The sequence below is a fragment of the Fistularia commersonii genome, chromosome 14 (genome assembly GCF_037954325.1).
Source record: "Fistularia commersonii isolate RoL2024-O1a breed Wild chromosome 14, RoL_Fcom_v1.0, whole genome shotgun sequence".
Taxonomy (NCBI): Eukaryota; Metazoa; Chordata; class Actinopteri; order Syngnathiformes; family Fistulariidae; genus Fistularia; species Fistularia commersonii.
The window spans coordinates 8,624,023-8,648,612 of record NC_141297.1 but is presented as its reverse complement, the minus strand read 5'-3'; the positions used below and the strand labels follow the sequence as shown (position 1 = coordinate 8,648,612).

Sequence of the window (24,590 nt, the reverse complement as noted above, 5' to 3'; positions counted from 1 at the left end):
GTTGTTGGACTGGGCCTGGTCCCATTCATTTAACTCTATGTTGCAAAAACATGTCATCTTTGCAACCCTTCCAATTTGAACCCACTTAAAGAATAACGCCGAAGACAAGTCAAAATGAAAACAAACAAAAAAACAAAGAGTTGGCAAAAGTCACCGGTGGACGTGCAGCAACTCCTTGTTTTTTTTACTTTTATAAGGAGCTCAACTTTTTGTCACTGGCTGTTCACTGTAGAGTTATTGACCGGTAGACTTACGCTGTGCTGACTGACCAGTTAACTCGTCGCTTCCTCCGTGATCATGCCGGTTACCAGTTTTTTAATCATCAGATGCTACTTCAGTCATTTCCCAAGGACATATTTATGCTCGTGAAAGAAAACTTGAGGCATGGCATTTGGGTTTAGTATCCGTTTAAAACTAGCAGCACTGGTGAGCTCTTTCAGCTGTTTAGCTTGGTTAAATGCATCAAATTGCATCGGAGAGAAGTAGCGAGAACACCGATGCAGATCTTAAGAAAATTGTGAACATCCAGATGTAATTTCCCACTCCTTTCCCCTCTTCTTGTCTCTTGGAAAGCAGCACAATGCGGTGTTATTACCTTATATACCATATCGTACTTTACCAAGCAAAAGCCAACACTTGAGGAAAACAAACTAGTAAAACAATGGCTGCACACGCAGACTAAAATATGGGTTATAAATTGCGATTTTTAAAGAAATAATTCTTCGTGCTTTTTTTAACAACACATTCTAGTATGAGACAAACATTAAGCATATTTATGCCAATTATTCCTCCAAGGCGGGGTTCCCTCTAAGTTCTGAGTCACGTCCTGAATCACCCCTGGTCTTTGTACTGAAGTCCTAAAGGCAAGACAGGCCAGTGTCAAGCAAGTCGGAGTCCTTCTGTCGCGACAAGTCCTCACATGTTCTTTCCAAATGAAATGACATGGCAATATTTATAGAAAACAAGGAGCAAATAGACAGAAATCATACATTCCATTTAAAATTCTTTTTTTTTTTTTTTTTTTATTATATCATTACACTTTTTGGTCAGAAGGTCATGAGCCATTGTTGTTGGAGGAAAGTGGAGTTTTCAGTCGGGGATGATTTTGCTGAGTCGGGTCTAAAGTCATCCAGTCTGAGACTGAAATCCATCCCAGTCATGTGGCCTTAAATCCATGCATCCAGTGTTTTACATGCTGAAATGTAAAATCATGTCATTTATACATGTCAACAACACCGGCAGTAGGATGCCGCAGAGGGGAAGAGAGTCACATAACGTGGGTTGAGCCCACATCTTTGGAAGCATTGTGTGTGTTTTTTGCAACACTTTTAAGCTTATAATAAGCTGTTAATCACACTTGGTCAAGTTTGTAAGAGATGTGAGAGGGCCGAGACTTTCAAGTCATAAGGCTTAAGTCACAGGTCATTGGGGTTAAAGACAGAGAGCAGTCCTAAGCATGTAATGTCACAGGATGCAACAGGGGAATGGGGTTCAAGTTAAAGTCATGTGACTGAAGCCTGCATCTATAGAAGAATGTCCTATTTGTCTTCAGTTCATTTATCGTATAATAAGCTGTTAATGACAGAGATGCGAAAGAACCGGGTCTTTTAGGTCAAAGGGGCTTCGGTCATTAGTCACCGGTGTTAAAAGCAAAGCTGCGAGTGTTTGATTATTTTGGCCGAGTCAGGTGTGAAGTCATCGGGCCCCGTGGGACCCCATCCCTCGCGTCTGGTTGGGACGCTCCGTGCGTTTCAGTGACACTCCTGAGCATGTAATAAGCCGTTAACGACACTGTTGCAGGATCCCGCGGCGCTACCAGAGGCCCGGCATATGTGGGAAAAGGCTTGTGTGTGTCGGGGGGGGGGTGGGGTTGGGGGGATGCTGTGAGCTCATGTAGAAAATCCTACCTGCTTGAGTGGAGCCGTGGATTTCGTTTCAGCCCCGGCTGGTCGGCTGGCATTCGTGCGAAAGCGAGATCCTCCTCTTAATTATCCAGATGATTACGCCGCAGATTGAAGCAGCTGGCGAAGGGTAAACTTGACTGCCCCCGCACATTAACATGTGATACGTGCATGGAGTCATCCCACGGCAGCTCGGATCAAAAAGCGAGCTGCGATATCAGTTTATGCTACCTGCTATTCTGCAGATCGGAGTTTGCACATACAATGCCGGGTTAAGACCACAAAATAAATGTACACGTTTATAATTTGCATCTGAAAATACACGTATAACTCGCATATAAAAAGTTGTCTCATCCACATTTTTTTAGCCTGGGGTGATTTGATTCAGAGTTCTGACTTTTAAGTTTGTAATTTCAAGGAAATAGTTTGGATTTTTTTCAAGTGATATCATAAAGTGATAATAATATTGAGTCCTGAGAAGATTTGATTTGCAAGCATGAGGCAGAGAAGCTCCTGGTTTATATGCAGAACTGTATCCTGGAACACAATTACGTGGCCTTTTTTGGATTAAAAAGGGAGAAAATTACTTTAAAAAAACATATTTTTTGCAATTTTCTGGTAGTTACCGCTCTTTTAAGTAACTTACCATTTAATTTGCTTATCTTTCTTTTTTCTCCTCTATCATCATAACACAATCTGACAGTGAACAGTCTAAAAATTGTCAGGATATTACCGAAACACAAACACAATTGAAACATAGCTTTAAAAAAAATGTTTTAATTCCTCTAACCATTAAGGAAATTCTACATAAACTCTGCAGTGGGTGGACAGTGTGTGTGTTTGTGTGTGTGTGTGTTTGTTGGGGGGCGGGGGTGAGGGTCAGAAGTCTCTGGCACCTTTAATTCCAGAGTCGGGACCTGAAAAGTTCTGGAGCCCTTTTATTAAGTATTTCAAGATGTTTGAATAAAGGGCCGGTGCTGGCAGGCGGCTTGGAAAATGCAGTTATTCTAACAAATGGTTTCTGTCAGGTGAAAAGGTGTCTGAGGTTTGTTTTGCAGGTACTTGCCCAGACATTGCTGCCGTATGGGAGAACAGGGTTGTTTTTTTGTTGTTTTTTTTTGTTCTGCTTGAATATTCCAGGTAGGGGAAATCTGCTAGTGATACTGATATTTCTATTCTATATTTTGATTCTTTTTTTTTTTTTTTTTTTTGCTGTGCAGCAGCAACAACATGTAGGTTTGTGTGTTTGTTACCATGGCGAATAGAATTTCACAAAGGTCCCTGACACCGGCAAAAGGGCTGAGCAGGACCACGAGCTGCATCATGTGCGCGAGAAGTGCGGAGCAAGGGAAGTGTAGGATGGAGGGGCTGCTGGTGTATCAGAGGAAAGGGTGGGGAGATTTTGAGAATTTCTGAAAGGAACATAATCCACCCCCCCCCCATACTCGCTCTTTCTCTCTCTCTCTCTCTCTCTCTCTCCGCCACCTCCCTCTCTCTCTCTCTCTCTCTGAGTCCCAGCCCCTGAAGGTGTCATAACTGTGCTCTCTCTCCCTCTCCCTCTCTCTCTCTCTATCACCGCCTTTCAGATCTTTAAAAGCTGGTGCTTTGCCGTGTCTCTCTCGATCTCCATTTGTCTCCTCTGGCACTGCAGGGGACTCAACCGGCAAAAAAAAAAAAAAAAAAAAAAAAAAAAAAAAAAAAAGAAGAAGAGGAGGAGGAGGAGGAGGAGGAGGAGGGAGGAGAGAGAGAGAGAGAGAGCGCTACTGTATAGAAAGCTGGAGGAAGACTGTGGGGAAAAGGGAGCGAGAGAGAGAGAGAGAGAGAGAGAGAGAGAGCGAGAGGCACAGTGAGAGTGGGAGAGAGAGAGTGTGTGTGAGGGAGAGAGAGAGAGAAATATACATCCAGAAATAGCATCAGCCACATTTAACTGACAGAGAGTGACAGTGTGAAGAACCTGAGACCTGGACACAAAATGCCAATCCTTTCTAACTTAACAGCCGTTCTTCTGTTGCTGATCGCTCACTGCGGATCGTGGACCGGGGCGAACCGCCTGGGCCCCTTCAAGGTCTGTCCCTCCTGCAGGGATCCACTGGGGGCAGGTCGGCCCCCCAGGGACCACAACGCCGCCGGCAGCACGTCAGTGCTGGCCCAGGGGGAGCCCTGTGGCGTTTACACCCTGAGCTGTGCCAAGGGGCTCCGCTGCGTCCCCCCACCCAGGGAGCACAGCCCCCTCCAGGCTCTGTTGCAGGGAAGGGGCATTTGCGCCAAGCATAGCCGGACTAGCCCCACCGAGAGGCCCCACCCCACAGGTAAGACACTGTACACACTCCTACACACACACACACACACGTGCATGTAATCACATATAGATGCATGCGGCCGCAGACAATGCAGGTAGTGTAGGGGATGTTGCACACACACACACACACCCACACACGCCCGCACAGTGACGGTGAGATGCGTGTGATGCTGTGTCACTCAGCAGCAAGAAGAAAAAAAAAGAAAGGAAGAGGGAGCGAAAAAGGCAATTAGTTTGTCATTTAAACCTGAAGGTGGTGGTGGTGGTGGTGGGGGGGGTTTGTTGTCACCACAGATGAAATTGGAAGCCTCAGGCTCCGCAGTGCCACCACCATCCAAAAAAAAAAAAAAAAAAAAAATTGCCCGTGTCGTAAAGTAATTTGTGAGTCAGAGATGATGCCAGCTGGCAGGGTTTTATCATGATCACTACTGTAATACAGCTTTGAGGTGCCGAAAAAAGATGCATTTTTATTGTTGTGGGTGAAGCCGCGCCGGTGACGGGATGTTCGGTGATGATTATCCGTCCTGCGAGTACAGCCTTTCTCTTGCTCTGAGGATTTGAGAATGAATGTGAAAATGTCACACTTCCATCCTAATCCAGCTGCTTTTTCTTTTTTCCTTTTTTTTTTTTTTTTTTTTTTTTTTTTTATTGCCGTGATCTCCATCTACTGTTGAAACTGAGATACTGCGATTTGCCGATCCGAGAGGGGAATGCACGCTGCTTTGGGGGGATCAAGTCTCTCCTAAGAGACCCCCCCCCCCCACACACACACACACACACACACACACACACTGTTCACTTAGATGTCAAGAGTGGTGTTTTAATGCATAAATATGCAAAGACGGTAGAAATGCTCCAGGCGCAGCCTGACGTCAGACGTTAATGGTTCTGATGCTTAAATATCACCTTCTCATGTCATTTCTTCCCAGGTCCTCATCCCTCACACAGTGGTGACATTGAAAAAGTAAGTTCTCTTTATATGACCTTTCGCCTACATATTTTTTTACACACACGTATATGTATATATGTATTTGTATATATATCAAATAAGCTTGCAGTAATGCACATCATATGTTCCTGGAATATCCAGCTTCATTTGCATTAAAGAGGGTTATTATCACCCCCTCGCTAGTTTGGGTGATGCAGTGGCATGTATACATACAAGAGCGTGCGCGCACATGCAATTCCGAGGCCATGCATTATGGTGCATGATGTGTGTGCTGCTATGCGGCAGAACTAATTGAGCGTGATGTAAATCAGTAGAAAGTTTCCAGTCTGCCTTTACAGATGTTCCGCTCCTTGTGAGCTGGAGCCCTCTGTATGTGTGTGATTGTGTGTGTGTGTGTGTGTGTGTGTGTGTGTGTGTGTGTGTGTGTGTATGTGTGTGTTTGTTTTGTGCATGATCGACACAACAGCAACAGCAGCAGCCAGCTGATCGGGATCGTGCGGCTTTTAAAGTGACACAAAAAAATGCAAAGTCACCTCAAACCCGTCCAGTGACCTGAAAAGCGGAAACATTGTGTAACGATACAATTATATAATGTTATACAATGTGTGGATATACGAATATCCGTATTATCAGCTACTCGCTATATTTGCTGCATCACCGTGTGGCCAATCCTGCACGAGTCACGTCACACGTGTAGTGATCAAAGAGGCTTCGTGCAATCCATGGTGTTGGTGTGTGTGTGTGTGTGTGTGTGTGTGTGTTGGGGGGGTTTAGCTCTCACCCTCTCACCCATGGGGGAAGTTTGCAGTGTGACACTCCTGCAATTGCTGATCATTTCAGGCTCCATGCCGCAAGCTGCTCAACAGCGTCCTGAGGGGCCTGGAGCTGACCATCTTCCAGTCCGACCGCGACATCTACATACCAAACTGTGACACCCGTGGATTCTACAGGAAAAAGCAGGTGCGTCACCACCTAAGATCATCACACACACACACACACACACACACACACACACACATTGACTCAAGAGAGGCAAGTTAGAACAGTGAGCAGACTAGGGGTCAGCAGGTATGTCAATAGTTTTTTTTTTTATATTCATATGTTAAAATCATAGCATGTCTAAGAGTTTGCGAAACACTTCAGGGTGTGACAGGGTGCGAAGTGTATGACCTTGGTGGGGAGGGAGAGTACTGGTTATTGTTTGGGGCTATTTTTGGGAAAATTGGGAAATTTTCCTAATTATGTAATTTTTGACTGATTTTTCCATTTGGAGTTTTTTTGCTGCATTTTCTTTTAATTTTGAGGTGTGAGTTTGCTGCATCGCTTTGCAGATTTTCTTTGTGTGTGGGGGGGGTGATTCATTGCAGATCTAGTTTCTTATCAAAGTTGCTCATTTTAAGGGCTACATTGTTATAAGTTTTGAGGTTTCTGGAATTTATTTTAAATTTTTCAGTTTTTATTGCTGATTCATATCTAGATTACCACTCATTTGAAGTTTTCTTTACCTATTAGACTATTCTTATTTTCCTGAACCTTTTTTTTTTAATTCAACATTGTAAATAACAACGTAATATGAGTCCAATTCTATAACTAATGATAATAAATGACTTGGAACAGAAAACGTAAATATTTTAAAGGAGCGTGCTGCTCTCTGGCGCCCCGTTGTGTTCACCTGGCGCCACTTACAGATCATACTAGCCCAGAAGTGCTTCCAGCTCAACTCAAAACCAAATCAAAACATCAAGATGGTTAAAACCTGTTGTTTCAAGTTGACTTTTTCCTCCTGTTTTGTCGTCACGTCACCGCAGGATGGCATGATATCTGCTGCAGTTTTTCTTCCCTCCCGTGGATTTTTTTTTTTTTTTTTTGCACAGTGGGGCTGCTGCAGCTGCAGCTTTCCAACCATCACGACTGCGCAATGATGACATATCATTTTCTCTCTCTCTCTCTCTCTCCCCCTCTCACCCTCAAATCTTTTTTCCCCCTTTCCAAATCCCCACTCAGTGCCGTTCCTCCAAGGGCATGCAGCGTGGCCACTGCTGGTGCGTGGACGAGCTCGGCACACCCGTGCCATCGCGCGTCGGGGAGGACGGAGCTTTACCGTGTGACGGCGAGTGAGTGGAGGGGGAGTGGGGGACGGGAGCGAGAGAGAGAGAGTGGGAGGGGGTAAGGGGGGGAGGAGCGTGGGTGTTCCATTGTTCTGAGCCTGGAGGAAGAGGAAGAGGAAGATGATCGTGGGGGGGAGAGGATGGGGGCTAGCTTATTTTTTTCAAAGCATCGCCTGGACAGGAGGTAGCAGGGAATAAAAACCACTTCCGGTGTGTGTGTTGGGAAGGGGGGGGCACATATACAAACGTACACACGTACATACTCACGTTATGTGATTAGTAGACTGAGAATTCCAAATAAAAACGCTCACCCCCCTCTCTAGCCGCACAAATACACACACACACACACTCGCAGGCCAGCAACAACCACACTCACATCCGCCTGAATGTTCAGCAGCCACGTCCCGCGTGTCGCCCGGTCGACACGACGCATGCTCACATCGACGCGAACCACCTCGGTGGTCCTCGGCGGTTTTTTATTTTATTTTATTTTATTTCCTTTTATTTTATTTCTTTTCATTTTATTTTATTTTACTTGATTTTATTTTAATCTCCAAATTATCTCAGTGTGTTCCCTGGCTCTTGTCCCGGCGGCTTCCGGTTTAGAATTTCCGTTTCCGGTCCTGGAGGCTAGCTGACACTGCCTGTGTTCGTTCTGATCTCAGTGGGCTGAAATACTGTTAGCAGGTGACGCGACGCGACCACGTGTCTCCATCACCGTCCTCTCTCCCTCTCTCCAAAGATACACTGATATCAGTAGAATTGACATAATAGTTCCTTTTTTCTATTAATTTATTTTTGGAGTCTGTATTACCATCAAATACTGCATTGATTTTCATATATATACACATATGTATGAGAAACTTGGATGCTTCTGTTTGTTTTATCGAGGGGGCGGGGTCAAAAAAAGGCGTTTTGACTTCTCATTGGTTGATTGTTTGTACATATGTTGGAATTTATTTTGTTGTTCTGAAGTGGCAGGCAAAAACGAGAAAAAAAAAGCTTACGGCTGTTACCCTTTTCAAAAAAAAAGTTGTAAGGCATATTTTTATACACGTCAATATAATATTTTATATATGAATTGTTGGTTTATTTAATGAACTACAGTACAATGCCATGTATTTTTATATTGTCAGCCGATTCTTATTTAAAGACAGAGATTATTTTATTTCATGTTAGGGGGAAGTGTCGTGCTTTGATGGCACACTTGTGGCAAAAACTCATCACATCCAGCTCTACTCAACTGCTGTACATCCCGTGGTTACTTCCTTTTCTTTCTTATTTATGCTTTGTTTATTAGAAGAAATGAATGTCCATGTTACTATTATGTTTTATTTCGGCACATCGATTCAAATGATTTTACTCGAGGAGGAAAAAAAATACCTAGCAAACAAAAAAAAGGATCTGATGTGTTATTGTTCTAATATGTCTCTCTCTCGCTCTCTCTCTCTCTCTCTCTCTCTCTCTGTCTCTCTCTTTCTTGATCTCTCTTTTTCTTTCTCTCTCTTTGTCTCCCCAAACCCTTGCAAAAGTCATGAAATTGTGTGCTATTAAAAGTGTGATTAGACTTTATCTATTTCGTGCCAATGTGTGTGCCGTGATGAAAAAGGTCTGTGCACAGAGGACCTGTAAAATTTGCAAATATGAAAATAAAACATAATGATAATAAAGAATAGAGAAGAATAAAACATATATTAATATAAAAGTGGGCGTGGTGGTGAGTTCTTGTTCCTCGCACACACTTGTGCACGATGAACTTAATTATTTTGTGCATTTTTCAGGAAAAAAAACTTGTTTCTCACCTAAAAACTTGTTTCTTTGTCCTTAATGCATCTTGCAAAAATATTTAGGTTTTCTGTTGCCCTGCAGCTCTCCTTAGGTGTTGATTAAAATGGACTTGCATCATTTATCTCATGAAGAATAAATCCACAGTGTATTTTACTTATACAAGAAGTAACAACACAAAACCTGCAGAAATGTTGGGAAACACATCCACATATATTCAATCATTGGTAACATTGATTATCCTGCAGTCATAGTCATGGAGGGGCCTGGAGCCAATTCTAGCTGACATTGGGTAAGAGGAAGGGTTTAAACCTGTCACCCATCAATAGAAATATCAGACTATTCACATTCACTCAAACCTATGGGCATACAAGTCTTTAATTAAACTCCCGACTGTTCTCAAAATATGGGAGGAAGATGGAGAGCACAGATATGACGTACAGATAAAAATTGCATGTGATTTTTTTCTTTATTTTCTTACTTTAACTCACCTGAAAAGGTATACTTCTACTGTCCATCAACCAGCAACTTTGCGTTTGCCTGAGAGGAAATGACCCTCCCCCATACCAGCAGGCGGCGTTGGTTTGTTCTCATCAGCAAGAATGGAAGTGCAGATGCACAATAAAACAATTTCTAGAATAGAATTTTTAAATTAACTCCTCGCCAGGAGGAATCAGGGTTGATGGTTGGCGGGCAGGTGGGTGGGGTATTGTTGGATCAAAATTTGTGCTCAAACTTTGCATAATTTCCTTCTATGGAGGGGAAGGGGTAATTCATTGCTGATTAATAGAGAAGTCATGGATATTTTTGTTACAATATCCTTATTTAGATTTATGTCATCCCTTGATTATTTGATATCTTTCAGCAGAGCTTCACAGTATCTCTGCAAAGGGTCGGTAATCTGACATTTATTCACTCTGTATTGTATGATTTAGATGTTTTGGAACACTAATGGATTGCTTTTTGCTCTGGTTTGAATTTCTGCAGTTTCCTGTCCAAGAGCCTCATGCATTCTGAATTTGTGTTTGATCAAGTGTGTCCTCCCTCTGGCTGGTCCCCCTGGGACTCACCTGACAGTATGATATTGATGAGCATACTGGTGTGAATTATCAGTGACTTCTTGCTGTTCAAGAGGATTGAGGATGAGAACTAATATCCATTTCCCCTGCAGTCAGTAGAGAAAAAAAATACACATCAGAGTCATGTGGCTTTCCTGCCATTACAAGCCACATGAAGGATCATTTTCCCCCATGCTTCTCCACAGGGACCTTGATACATGCCTGTTTCCAAGGTAACGGCAAAGAACATCCCATTTGTTCCATTTAATTTGAAATGAAGGCCTAGCAGAGAACAAACCATAATCGGAAACACACCGACACTTGTCCTACTTCTGTTTGATTTATGCACACACGCATGCGCGTACACACACACACACTGAGTCAGTAAGTGTAACAGACTTTGACTTAGGGCTGGATTTCATGTGCAATATGACTTATAGCCTACCTGGGCAAAGCAGTGCACGCATAAAAGGACCTTTCATGAGGCTCAACAGAAGGTAGCATACTTTTACCTGAGCAGGACTATTGGCGGAGTATGAGAAGACTTGTGAAAGACAGCGATGGTCATCTGGCTAGAATGATTCGAGGACCTGGGTGTCATCAGCACAGCAACCGTAGAGGAAGCCAGCACCGAGTGGGGTTGGTGGGTGTATTAAAATACGAAAGGGACCCAGTTTCGTGTCTTGAGGAACCCCTGTGTATAAGATCTGCAATGCAGACATAGCTGTCAGCCTGTGAGCTAGACAGTATTGTGGTGAAGTGCTGAGCCTCAGATGCAGATTCCGGGGCAGAGCATGACATTGTCCGCCATATGAAGATACTGCACAGAACATCGAGAAATTAAGTGACTCCGAGTACAAAAGGGATGTTGTGGGTGCTAAAACAATACTGGTGCTGAGAAAGACTGGTGGCAGCTCCTTGTATACAAAGTTTGACAAAAAAATTCACCCAATAGACCCAGTGCAATATTATATAATTGCAGTGATATCATTCTTTGTAACCATGTCATAAGAGAAAGTAAATATATTTGCCTGATACAGTGTCTCTGCTACTGCTGTTAAAATGGGTTTTTGGTTTGTTACAAAATAATACTTAAGTGCACACAGGCAATACATGGAAATGAAGTGCAAAACTGTACATACCTGAGAATCGATGCATGGTAAAAAATGTATTTTTTTTTCAAAGGGTATATCAACAGGCACAAAAAGACTCAGAATAAAGTGCCGAAAAAATACTGTTAAAAAAAAAGGTTAAATAGTTAAATCTGACAGAAGCCAGGCCAAGATGGTTTGAACATATAGAAAGGAGAGATAATGAATATACAAATCCCCACATAATCTACCACACCACAGACACCCCAAACTACCCCCCCCCCAACAATCCTCAAGAACAATACCTTGCAGAGTATTATTTGTATCTACATCCATAATGAGGCATGTAGTTGACAAATGTAATATACAATGGGGAAAAAAAGGATGTAGTCAGGCTCCAAAGAAGAGTGCCTTGTAATTTAGTATACTTCAACTATGAGACAAAATGAAAACAAATTGATTTTTAAAGAATATTTGCAAATTATGGTGGAAAATAAGTATTTGGTCAATAACAAAAGTTCATCTAAATACTTTGTTATATACCCTTTGTTGGCAATGACAGAGGTCAAACATTTTCTGTAAGTCTTCACACACTGTCGCTTGTATTTTGGCTCATTCCTCCATGCAGATCTCTCTAGAGCAGTAATGTTTTGGGGCTGTCACTGGGCAACACAGACTTTCAACTGGTACATGTACTGGTTTAAGCAGGGGGACATGTTTGGCACTGCAGGATTTGAGTCCCTGGTGGCGTAGTGTGTTGCTGATGGTAGCCTTTTGTTACTTTGGTCCCAGCTCTCTGCAGGTCATATCACTAGGTGCCCCCGTGTGGCTCTAGGATTTTTGCACACTGTTCTTGTGATCATTTTGACCCCACGGGATGAGATCTTGCGTGGAGCCCCAGATCGAGGGAGATTATCAGCGGTCTCGTATGTCTTCCATTTTCTAATAATTGTTGATTATTAAAAACTGTTGATTTCTTCACACCAAGCTGCTTACCTTTTGCAGATTCAGTCCTCCCAGCCTGGTGTAGGTCTTTAGTTTTGTTTCTGGTCTTCTTTGACAGCTTTTTGGCTATAGTGGAGATTGGAGAGTGGCTGTTTGAGGTTGTGGAGAGGTATCTTTTATACTGATAACAGTTCAAACAGGTGCCATCAATACAGGTAATGTGAGGAAGACAGAGGAGTCTCTTAAAGAAGAAGTTACAGGTCTGTGAGAGCCAGAAATCTTGCTTGTTTGTCGGTGACCGAATACTTATTTTACTGAGGAATTTACCAATTAATTAATTGAAAACCCTATAATGTGATTTCCTGTATTCTTTCCCCCTACTCTGTCTCATAGTTGAAGTGTACCTATGATGAAAATTACAGGCCTCTCTTAACTTTTTAAGTGGGAGAACTTGCACAATTGGTGGCTGACTAAATACTCTTTGGCCCCACTATACCTCATCCCAGCATTTAGTTTGCAAGAGTATTACTGACTGCTCCAGTTGCACATCTCACTTTATTGAATTGCTTTGTCTTCTTCTTCTTCTTCTTCTTCTTTCGGCTTTTCCCGTCAGGGGTCGCCACAGCGAGTCAACCTTCTCCATCTAACCCTATTCTCTGTATCTTCCTCTCTCACACCAGCTACCTTCATATCCTCTCTCACTACGTCCATAAATCTTCTCTTTGGTCTTCCTCGAGACCTATTGCCTGGCAGCTCCAATTCCAGCATCCGTCTACCAATATATTCACTATCTCTTCTCTGTACATGACCGAACCATCTCAGTCTGGCTTCTCTGACCTTCTCTCCAAAACATTGAACATGTGCCGTCCCTCTGATAGACTCATTCCTGATCCTATCCATCCTGGTCACTCCCAAAGAGAACCTTAACATCTTCATCTCTGCAACCTCTAGTTCTGTCTGCTGTCTTTTGGTCATTGGAACAGTTTCTAGTCCATACATCATCGCTGGTCTCACCACTGTCTTGTACACCTTTCCTTTTATTCTGGCCAATAGTCTTCTATCACATAGTACCCCTGACACTTTTCTCCACCCATTCCAACCTGCTTGGACCCGTCTCTTCACCTCTTTTCCGCACTCTCCGTTGCTCTAGACTGTTGACCCTAAGTACCTGCTTTGTATTCATTATTAATTATTATATTGTCCAGCATATTGCCTTGTCCTTTTGTTTTTGTTTTTTGTTTCCTACACCATAAAGCAGCATTACAATTTCATTGTTTTTGAAATGCAATGACAATAAAAGGCTATTCCATTCCATTCTATTCTAGAAGAGGATGCAGAGATAGGGTTAGATGGAGACACAAAATTTCTCGTGGTGACCTCTGCAGGGAACTGCTGGAAGGAAAACACGAAGAAGGCTTATCAAAGGTAAATTCACGGTTCAACAACATTAATCACCATGCGTGTAAAAGTGAGCAAAGCTTTGTTTTGAGTGTAAATTCCCATTGTGAATGCAACTTCCTGGACCTTTCTGTGTATCCACCCAGTAATAGTCATGTGACCCAATAGACTCATTTTGATTGGTCAGAGCGGTTGTCAATCAAAACCCCACCACGCGGTTGATAATAATACGCGCGGGCTGGAGGGGGCGGTGATGGACTGTCGACTGTCAGCCATCATTTGGGAATATGTAATGCTAGTCATACATGTTTGAGCTTGACTAATGATTCACGCTGCTAGTTTGAAATCGCGACGGTATCGAAGTAACTCCCCGAACCCGGAAGGTGACCTTCGGTCGTCGCCGCCAGAGACTCGAAAACCTCCGGACGTTAAACGTCGGGGGAAAAGCTCGGTGAGCTGAGCAACAGTAGCCGTCAGGAAGAGGTGTCACCGCCTGCTCGCGAACGCAGCCCAGGAGCCACAGTCTGCGGACATGGCTTCACTCGGAAACTCCGGGGCCGCCTCCAGTCCGATGGTCATCCTGGCGCCCAAGACCAAAACGAAAAAGAAGCAGTTCGTGCAGCAGAAGGTGAAAGTGTTCCGAGCCAGTGACCCGGTCCTCAGCGTCTTTATGTGGGGCGTCAATCACTCGGTGAGTCAGCGGAAGCTAACATGCTAATAGCGTTATCTGCGTTGCGTTAATGTCGCTAGCTAACTAGCGGGACCATTAGCAGGTGAGGCGGGAGGCAGGTAGCTCATAACACGGGAATAATACGACGTTGAAACACCACTTATTTTGAAAAGTAATTAAAAAAAAAACGGTTAAGCTACATATCAGCGTATGGTCACCAGCTAACTTTGTCTTGTGGGTCAAGGGTTGACCACTGCTATCACCACCTGTCAAAAATGCTACAAACATATCAGCGGAAACGCCTGTTTTGGCATAGGAATTGCCATAATCACAAAAAAGAGCATTCCAGAATATTCCGATAGGCTGACATGTTAGTTTTAAGAATAAGCATTTTCACTGCGATACTCTCGTTTATTCCCCCAAGCTCAGCGCCATGCAAAAGTGCTAATTATCATTCACAATTACTGTAAGAATCAGATATGTACTTCTATTTTTCAGTATTTTATTCGTCAAAATGTACGTCATTCAGCACTGCATTTCTAAAACTGAAAACAATGGTGAGCAAAAACATGTGACGCGAACATTAAAATGGTCATATTAGATGTGAAGGTTTGGTGAATTTTGCCAGAATTTGTTGTAAATTACAGCAAGGATGCCTTGATAATGGGAAGTAAAATCACACAGCAATTTAGCAAGTTCATAAAGTTCGGAAGTCGTTGTCAAAAAAAAACTACTAATTAATGATCCATGTTTAGATCCACAGAGTTAAATATGAAATACCAGTTGTTGACATATAACGAATGATGTATGACAAATACATGACTCAAAACCAGTTAGAAGATATTAATAACAAAGACATTGTCCAGTGTCTCATTACATCGTAAAGTCTGAAATTTCCAGGGTCTTGAAAACGCTGATGGCGTCCTGTTTGTCTGCAGATCAACGACCTGAACCAAGTTCCTGTTCCCGTCATGTTGCTGCCAGACGACTTTAAAGCGAACACCAAGATAAAAGTGAACAACCACCTCTTCAACAAGTGAGACTCCAAATCTGAGGTGTCTCTTGCACCGAGCTCTGCTGTGGGCAGGAAATTAGGCTGTGACCTATTTTTAAGGCCTCTTTGCTCAGCAGGACATGTTAACTAATGGCCTGAAACGTTGTTGATGCATTCATTTTGGATTTGCATTAAATGACAAACACGTGTAGTTGGAAATGTCGGCTTCATCTCAAGTGTCACCTTCCTCTGTGTCTGCAGAGAAAATCTCCCTGGACATTTCAAGTTCAAAGAGTACTGTCCTCAAGTCTTCCGAAACCTCAGGGAGCGTTTTGGAATCGAGGATCTGGACTACCAGGTGTGTGTGAAAGGATTAATAAATCCTTAACTCTTATGTATAAGGTTGTGCGCTGGGAAAACTAGTATCTGAGAAGATCATTATTGTTTTGGGTTGAAAAAGGTCTCTTTGAGAAAACATCCGGTGTTGTACATATAATTTTTGAAATCAAGGATTTGTTGATCTCCACACTGACCTTTTTGCTGTTAAACCTCCCAGGTGTCGTTGACCCGCAGCCCTCCGATGAGGAATGCAGACGACCAGGGCGAAGGCCTGCTTCTCAACTCTTATGACCGCACGCTGGTGGTCAAGCAAATCTCCAGCGAGGACGTTGCTGACATGCACAGCATCCTATCAGAGTACCACCAGGTGAGTTCTGTGCTGGTCTCCTGCCAAGGGATTTTTGTCGGGAGCCTACCAGCTATTCAATGACATCAAGGTCTAATGTCAGTATGACCAACAAAACCAGGGACTCCTCTTTACTCTCTGTGCTGGTTTTCAACTGTTGACCCCTCCCCAGGCCTCAGATAACCCCCCACATGTTTGTATCACAATCTGTGTCTATATCTGTACAAGCATGGCAGGACATTTCTGCATCATGTCATTATAGAACAGGAATATAGGATTAATTATTGTCTGGGGGTAATGTTATTTATTGGAAAGCAAGGATGAATTCATCTGTGAGATTCATGGATGTGCAAGGGGTGTTTGTTTATTGTGGCCTGGGTTAAGGCAACAAGCTATGAATGAACAGGTGGCATGAATTTTGGAGCCTGTCCAATATAGCCCTCTTTCTCTTTGATTCATTTAACACCGGTGACTGCGTTTTTGTGAGGACATATGAACACAGAGCTGGGATTCTCAGACTCCAGCTGCTGGGATCTTCACGCAGACCCATCCTACTTATTTCCTGCCTCACCTTTTTTTCTAGTTTCTCCCCTCAGTAGCTTAAAATAAAACAGCCTTTGTGGTAAGAGTTCCCAAAACGAGTACTTCCCTGGGGAAGCCGCTTGTGTTCCTGTACTGAGCAGAGAAGAAGTTGACCCAAATACCCAAATACGCCGGTAGTACCACAGACATGCTGTGGAAGCCTGCAGCAAGGTTGTCATTCTGTGTCTGGAGTGAAAATCTAGGAAAAATCAGTGAAGGGATGTAGGTCAAAAATTATTTTACAGTTGATGAAAATAAAAAAATTAAAAACCCATATCTCAAAGACATCACTTTTATCACTAACAATGTTCACAAAAAAAAAAAATCTAAAGATTAACCCTAAATCTGCCAATGGAAAAAATATAACATTTTATCAACTATCTAAATGTCAGCAGAAAAAAATCATCAAAAAAAATCTGTGAGAAATTACTTTCAAAACAAGAAAAATACTAGTCAATACTCAAGAAAGGACCAGTACCTTAGGATCAGCAAGAACATGTTTTACAATGACTGTAAAATCAGCAAAGGTTTATAAATCAGTATGTTATAAATAGAGGGAGATGATGGGGAAAAGACTTAATATTTAGATTATCTATTTATAATAATGGATGATTTTTTAATTCAAAGCAAACATGAAACCACTTCCTGTTTTGTCATGAGCACAATTGTACATTTTTTTTTGTGTCGTGAACCTGACGTGCGAGGCTACCAGCAGACCCAATAATTGATTTTTAAAGAAGAGGAAAAAGAATCACACTATCTCTATCGCCTGATTCAGAAGATTATTCTATTAAAGCTCTGATAGCAATCAGTCCTCGGTTCCTCACACCTGAGTTAAATCTCTGTCCTGCGCGTGGATTAACGCCGAGCTTCATGGGCTCCAGAAGGGCGTCATCTGACGCCTGACCTGAACGGGCCCGTTCTTCCAGCTCCGGTTGGAATGTCTGCATGAGGTGACGCAGCAGCCACTGCCGCCGCCAGGCCGGGAGGGAGCAGAGGGAAGTCAATGGCGGCTCTATTTGATTCATCGGTCTGAATGAAGTCTTTGTTGGTGCAGCTGCGGTTCCCCCCCCAACCCACCAATCCCCTATTCCCTCGACCAGGACGGGTTCAGGTGGCAGATTCTCAGTCCGGTTCCATGCCGCTTATTGACTTGTTGGCTTTTAAAAGGCAGGTGAAACATCATTGAGACGTCCCTCCACCTAATCATTGCCGTTTTCAGGCTTCAGAAGAGCTTTAAACTTTGACCCGAGTTGCCATTTACAGACAGACAGAATCATGAATGTGTGACTGCGAAATGCCCAATGTGTGTGTTTTTTTTTTCCTCCCTCTCACCGCAACCTGGCAATGATTTGCCGGGTTTATTGTAATTTTCAGGCATTTGAGCGCACCTGATTATAAGCCGCACTCATAAATTTTGAAAAGGAAAAAAAAAAATTGTTCATATATAGGCTGCACTTGTCTATAAGCTGCAAGTGTCCATTTGTCCATTTGCAAGTGTCAGAAAGATGTTACACAAAATGATTTTTTTAATTAGATTCGTACCGTGAAAGCTTCTTCTTTTTTTATCCAAACCATGCCTGTAACATGTCTGGTTTAAAAAATAAAAAATACAATAGGCTACCAGGAAAAGATTGTTTTGGCGGCATGAAGCTCATTAGCCCGTAAGAATCTATAGATTAGCAGCATCATTGTTTAAGCTGCATTGAAAGCATACGGAAAAAAGTAGCAGCTAATTGTCCGGAAATTACACTCGGGCTGATTTTATAATATGTTTTCTTTATTTTTTTAAAATCGTTGGAGTTAGACGATTTCTTGCAAAATTTTCCTCCTATTTATTTATTTTTCTTTATATTAAAATGGTCAAGTGAATCAACAAAGTAAAGATACAATCAACAAATCACCAAAAAAATTGTTTTCTGAAATAGTGTAGAATTGTCCGGGGGGGGGAAAGAACAACACACTCGAGTCAGGATGGACCCAGTTTAACCCGACAGTGACCCCCTTTCCTCCCCCCAGCACATCGTGAAGTGTCATGGCAGCACGCTGCTGCCTCAGTTCCTGGGAATGTACCGGGTGACCGTGGACAGTGAGGAGACCTACCTGATCGTCATGAGGAACATGTTCAGCCACAGACTGGTGGTCCACAGGAAGTATGACCTGAAGGTGAGCGCAGGAGGGGGCAGGGCTCCCAAGGCTTCCGCTTGTGCGAAAAAATTCATCACATTTTTTTTTTTCTCCCCCCAGGGTTCTCTGGTAGATCGAGAGGCAAGCGACAAAGAAAGGGTAAAAAAAAAACAAAAAAACATCAGTTTCATGCCTTTTGTCTGTCAGTCTTTGCGGAGTTTCTTTGTGTCTTTGCAGAGACTCCTGATATTTGTTGCTTTTAGGAAAAAAAAAAAAAAACTAAAAAAAAAATCAGAAAAAATTCAGCTCATCTTCCACACACACACACACATAAGCAGAATAGATATTCGATTTAATGCAAAGCAAATCTGTTATTCTGAGTTATTATAGAAAAACATTTGAATTATTATTTTTGTTATTTCAATAGTTATATGAAACATCTTTTTGAAATATTGTTTTTGTAATTATGAATTTAAAAAACAAGACAGATTCAGGTGAATCTAGCTTGTGGGTAATTTTAGATTTGGTAATATTCTCCAAATTTTGGAAAAATACGGACACTGACGATTTTAAATGAGAATTTTGAACTCCCCATCAATATCAGAGGGAAGTTCTATTCTTTAAAAAAATCTCATTAACTTTATCTTTTAGGAACAAATCATTCCTCGTTTTTCTATTTCAATAACCTCTCAGACAGCAAACCAATTAGCACTACACACTGAACTTTCCCAACCTTTCAACTGATGTGTATTTTATTTATTCTGAAATGCGTTGCCTTCTCTTCTATTTATTCATTTTAATTTTTTTCAACCTATTTATTTATTTACTGAAGGGAAAGGAGCTGCCAACCTTCAAGGACAAGGACTTCCGGAACAACATGCAGAAGGTTTACGTGACAGAGGAGCAGAGGGAGAAGTTCATGGAGAAACTCAACAGAGACGTGGAGGTGAGCGACCGACTGCGTTGTCCACCTCCGCCACAGGGGAGCGCCATTGTCCCAAAGGCGATGCAGGGACATCGCTACACCTCAAACCCTCATTGATTTTACTTTTTTTTTTTTGTTTTTTTTTCTGTTTTTTTTTGTTTTTTTTTTCATAAAATAACATTAATGTGGATATGAACAAATGGGTATTTGTCAAGTCAAACATTTCTGTCATCAGCTTGTACTAACAAATCCTTTAAAACAGAACGAATCCTTTAAAACAGAACGATGATTCCTTCCTGCAGCGCTCAGCACGACTTGGTATCAAGTCACCTCCGGCCGACCTGGTGTTGCTGGACATAGGGAAAAAAAAACTCACTGGCTGAAATGTCTGGTTCTACTAAAGATAAAAACACGCTGATGTTTCATTTTTCATTAAAAAAAAAAAAATGGCCACAGCCTGATGCTTAGAGATTTCACACTGCATGATTTGTTTTGTTTTAACAAAACAAACAAACAAACAAACCCCTCAAATTCCGTTTTCTGTGCTCTGCATGTGAAGTGTATTACATCCCCGCACTTTGGTCAATGATTCCTCTGTTTCTATGGAGATGTGAGTTGTATTTCTTTTCACACAAGAGTCTGCAGTCAGTCACAATGTGACGACAGCAAAGAGGAAAAAAAAACTTTGAAACCGTCAGGGTGCTTTGACAAAATAGTAATCAGATTAGATTATGGATTATCTTTCTATGCCAGACAACGGCTATAAAAACCCAGGACCGATTTTTCTCTGAATCCCGAGTTACAAGAAGGTTGATAACCTTATCAAATTTGATCCTCACCTTCGCCACCTGGTTTTTCTTCTCCTCCTTTTCTCTAACTTCTCCCCGCTCGTCCAGTTCCTTGTGAAGCTGAAGATCATGGACTACAGCCTCCTGCTGGGCATCCATGATGTGGGCCGCGCTGAGCGCGAGGAGGAGGAAGGCGAGGAGGCACCCAACGAAGAGGAGCAGGAGGCGGAGAACGGCCTGGCGCCGGGCCCTGCAGCCGGATCTTACGGCACGTCGCCGGAGGGGATCGCCGGGTACATGGCGACCTGCAAGCCCCTGGGGCCCGGAGAGTTCGACCCCTACGTGGACGTGTACGCCGTCAACAGCTGCGCCGGTAAGTGCTCGGCATTTCACCGTCCAATCCAGATCCAAAATTGAGACATTTTTCAGTGAACATATACTCAAAAAAGGTTTCTTGCCAAAATGGAATATAACTAAAAGGACAATCTTGCGATTTCCTACCTCAGAAATCTCATCCCTCCATCCCGGAGGAGTGTTGTCTGTTTGTTCGTTGCATCTCCCGTGTAAAGCAGTTTAAAAGGGTCCCTTCTCTTTCCCTGTGGCCACAGGCGCCCCGCAGAGGGAGGTCTACTTCATGGGCCTGATCGACGTCCTCACTCAATACGACACCAAGAAGAAGGCGGCCCACGCAGCAAAGACCGTCAAGCATGGGGTGAGTCCAGGCCCGGAGGGCTCGCCCGCCACCCGTCTGCTCCGTGGGAGATGTTGCAGTGATCCCTCCCCCCTCTCTTTCTGTCACAGGCCGGCGCTGAAATCTCCACTGTCCACCCCGAGCAGTACGCCAAACGCTTCCGCGACTTCATCTCCAACATCTTCGCGTGACGCTCGGCTCCGAACTCCCGGCCGGGCCCTACGGGTCCCTCTGACCGCCGACCAAACTCACACATGCCGCCTGGCTTTCTTCGAGCCGGCGATCTGAGGCGCAACTACTTAAACCTTGTGAAAAATCTAACGTGCTACTACTTCTGACACGTATATTTATTTTAGGGATGAAGATGTATGTTGTCGCGGATTCGGCGCGACGGGGGGGACGTCGGAACGAACTGCATTGACCGCTTCATTCTCTCCAGATGGGCTCAGAGTGAGCGCCGCGCCGCTTTCCCGCTGAAGGGTCAGAGGAGAAGGGGACCGGCCGTCGTGTTATTTATCCGCAATCGAGGCCCGGCGCCCGCTGCGTAGTCCGAGTCCATCGCCGCCCCAAACCTCGCCGGGGGTTCCAAGCTGAGAGCTGGAGCCTCAAGGGGAAACCGGAGAGGAGGTCGTAGATTCGGGTCGGCGTGCATGTTAATGGACCAAAAAAAAAAAAAAAATCTTTGTTTGGGAACATACACCTTCACTTGGATCTAGAAAAAGAGATTTTTTTTTTTTTTAAAGTTTCTAGAGCTTCCGGAACCAACAACAGACAATACCGTTTGATTGGACGGAAAAGTAAACTTAATGACGGGCGTCACTTTGTAGCAAATGAAAGATTATCTGAGTTTAAACCCAAAGACAAACCACCAGCAGAAAGTCGTTCTTTGGTTAGTCAAGAACTTCAAATTGTCTCCACAACCTGCACTCCATCAAATATCAATGTGTGAACAATCTCAGTGTGACTAAGCCTGCTGCCCTCCCACTAAACACATGGAAAAACAACATCCTATAATTCAAACTAAAATGGTCAGAGTTGAATAAATATAATTAGCAAATCGATGATTATAGCTTAAAACATTAAGGTATTACCGGAAATTCCTTGAATGTTTTCTAATATGCCCCCCCACCCCACCCCAAAAGACTTAAAAACAACAAAAACTACGTTATGAAGGGCTTGAATATTTGTAAAAAAAATAAATATTTCTAACAATAGAATAAAGTGTTTATTTTAATCTGTGATTTCTTATGTTTCCTGTGATGCGATTTTTTTTGACGAGGTCTGGATTTAAAACCGAGGACAAGCACTGTCCGCTAAATATCAGCGTCCCTCTGATCCTCTAGACCTCAGCGGGAAACAACTCGTTTCTCCGAGTTATCGCATACTGAAGTTTTCAACAGCATCAGAGAATCAAAAAGTTGACCTGAAGCACAATGCCCGGTGCCAAAACGCGCGGGACCGAAGCTTTTACACCGCCAGGATTTTGCACTCAGATTGTTTTGGTGTTTTTAAACCCGAGAGTTATTTTTCCACATTTTTTTTTTTTTTTTTCCAAAGTCATTGATGAAGTTCTTCCAGTATTAAATGGTTGGAAACTGATGGTAGTTGTCTGAAACTGGGCTTTTTTTTTAGGGGGGGCGGGGGGGGTTGGGCATTGACGTGCTCTGACGATTGTTACCGGCGTCCGAACGTGTTTTAGCATTGTGTTGCCATGACAACTCCAATACAACTTCCCCTGCTGTCATCTCCTCGCTAGTTTAGTCTTTTCTACATACGTTTTAGTTTTTCCATCACCATCCAGGTCACGGTGTTGTCCCAAATATGGCATTGGGGGAGAAGGGGTGGGTCAAACACTACAAGACTATTATCCAAAACAAAAAAAATGAAATATTGACAAGGAAATCCCTTCTAAATCTGGAAGGGAGGCCTTCCTTTTTACCTGTTTCCGTAATGATATGACAGTGTGACAGTTGGATCCTGGCTGCCAACGTTTATTTTCCTTCCACCAAACGCGTCAAGGACTCCGTGGACCGTGAGCATCAGACTGATGGACCTTTTATCGATGTATCGCAGGGGCGTTTTGGCGAATTGGACATCAGGGCCCCCCAACCCTGGTTCTTCACTGTCAGGACATTTAGGGACGTCGTGCAGGAGACACAGCAGCCGGCGGAGTTCGAAAGATTCGCCGTGGAGACCTCGGGGGGGAAGACACGAAAGAAATATGAGCAGGAAGGAAGAGAAAAAAAAAATCCCATTTCCTGAATTTACAATAAAACCCCGGGGACGAAGTCAATATCCCGACATTCAGTGTCCTAATTCATTGAGGACATAAATTATATTGCAGACTTAAAGGGATGTTTCGGTATTTCAAGCTGTGACAAAGAAAGGAAAGAAAAATTAATGACGGAGAGGAAAAGTTGGAAATGCTGTAATATAAAAATGTTATAATAATTTTGAAAATAAAGGCCATCTTGTGATATTGTGCACTGTACCAAAAAAAAACAAATAAAAGAGTAATAAAATTGAAATGCCGTTTTATCCGACCTCCAAGCCCCAACAGCGACTCCTCGATTGCACTTGTGGTATTTTTAAAAATCAACATCTGGATCAAAATACTTTTTTTTTTACAAAGCATGTATGAAAAGGTTTTTTTTTCTACATATTGGTAATCTCTTAGTATGGCAGGTCATCATAGTAACAATCCATCTAATCTACAGAAAAAAAAAGAAAAGGGACCAAATCCATGCTATTTATTAATATTATATGTATTATCTGGACTGGCAGACTGGAAAGGGTTCTGGCTAAGGAGGCTCATTGAGTCCCCCCAGTGGTTTTGGCCCGAGGACTTTTCCTTTCGGCTTTTTCCTTCAGGGGTCGCCACAGCAAATCAACCTTCTCCATCTAACCCTATTCTCTGTATTCTCCTCTCTCACACCAACTACCTTCATATCCTCTCTCACTACGTCCATAAATCTTCTCTTTGGTCTTCCTCTAGACCTCCTGCCTGGCAACTCCAATTCCAGCATCCGTCTACCAATATATTCACTATCCCTCCTCTGTACATGACCTCAGTCTGGCTTCTCTGACCTTCTCTCCAAAACATCTAACATGTGCTGTTCCTCTGATAGACTCATTCCTGATCCTATCCATCCCGGTCCCTCCCAAAGAGCACCTTAGCGTCTTCATCTCTGCGACCTCTAGCTCTGCCTCCTGTCTTTCCATCACCGTAACTGTTTCTAGTCCATACGGCATTGCTGGTCTCACCACTGTCTTGTACACCTTCCCTTTCATTCTGGCTGATAGTCTTCTATCACATAGTACCCCTGACACTCTTCTTCACCCATTCCATCCTGCTTGAACCCGTCTCTTCGCCTCTTTTCCACACTCTCCGTTGCTCTGGAAATCCTCCACCTTCTTGATCTCCATTGCAGCCTGACCGTTCCACTTGGGTTCCTCTCATTCACACACATATATTCTGTCTTGCTGCGACTAACTTTCATTCCTCTCCTTTCCAGAGCATACCTCCACCTCTCTAGATTTTCCTTAACCTGTTCTCTGCTCTCACTACAGATCACAATGTCATCTGTAAACATC

General features: G+C 43.1%; 2 protein-coding genes across 3 annotated transcripts; both read left to right on the top strand.

Annotated features, from left to right (window-relative positions):
- Positions 1–3,623: 3,623 nt before the first annotated feature.
- Positions 3,624–8,962, top strand: igfbp6b (insulin-like growth factor binding protein 6b). Of its 2 annotated transcripts, XM_086159534.1 has the most exons (5): positions 3,624–4,210; positions 5,130–5,164; positions 5,990–6,109; positions 7,154–7,263; positions 8,790–8,962. In XM_086159534.1, exons 1-5 carry the CDS (start codon positions 3,874–3,876, stop codon positions 8,809–8,811), a joined length of 624 nt encoding a protein of 207 aa, XP_086015660.1. In that variant the 5' UTR covers positions 3,624–3,873; the 3' UTR covers positions 8,812–8,962. The 2 variants fall into 2 exon arrangements, with proteins under 2 accessions (XP_086015660.1, XP_086015661.1); XM_086159535.1 differs by lacking the exon at positions 8,790–8,962 and having other exon boundaries at positions 7,154–7,267.
- A 4,804-nt stretch (positions 8,963–13,766) lies between these two features.
- pip4k2ca (phosphatidylinositol-5-phosphate 4-kinase, type II, gamma a) lies at positions 13,767–23,524 on the top strand. Its single transcript, XM_086159171.1, has 10 exons — positions 13,767–14,225; positions 15,143–15,240; positions 15,460–15,556; positions 15,755–15,904; positions 18,485–18,631; positions 18,713–18,751; positions 19,425–19,538; positions 20,414–20,678; positions 20,914–21,017; positions 21,107–23,524. The coding sequence occupies exons 1-10, from the start codon at positions 14,067–14,069 to the stop codon at positions 21,185–21,187; spliced, it is 1,254 nt and encodes a 417-aa protein (XP_086015297.1). The 5' UTR covers positions 13,767–14,066; the 3' UTR covers positions 21,188–23,524.
- The last annotated feature ends 1,066 nt before the right edge of the window (positions 23,525–24,590 follow it).

Excerpts from the sequence above, each read along its gene's own strand:
- igfbp6b (XM_086159534.1), top strand. The coding sequence starts at position 3,874 with ATGCCAATCCTTTCTAACTTAACAGCCGTTCTTCTGTTGCTGATCGCT. Across the intron at positions 4,211-5,129 it reads CGAGAGGCCCCACCCCACAG|GTCCTCATCCCTCACACAGT; the intron begins GTAAGACACTGT and ends ATTTCTTCCCAG. Across the intron at positions 7,264-8,789 it reads GCTTTACCGTGTGACGGCGA|TCATGAAATTGTGTGCTATT; the intron begins GTGAGTGGAGGG and ends CCCTTGCAAAAG.
- pip4k2ca (XM_086159171.1), top strand. The coding sequence starts at position 14,067 with ATGGCTTCACTCGGAAACTCCGGGGCCGCCTCCAGTCCGATGGTCATC. Across the intron at positions 14,226-15,142 it reads TGTGGGGCGTCAATCACTCG|ATCAACGACCTGAACCAAGT; the intron begins GTGAGTCAGCGG and ends GTTTGTCTGCAG. Across the intron at positions 15,557-15,754 it reads TCGAGGATCTGGACTACCAG|GTGTCGTTGACCCGCAGCCC; the intron begins GTGTGTGTGAAA and ends TAAACCTCCCAG.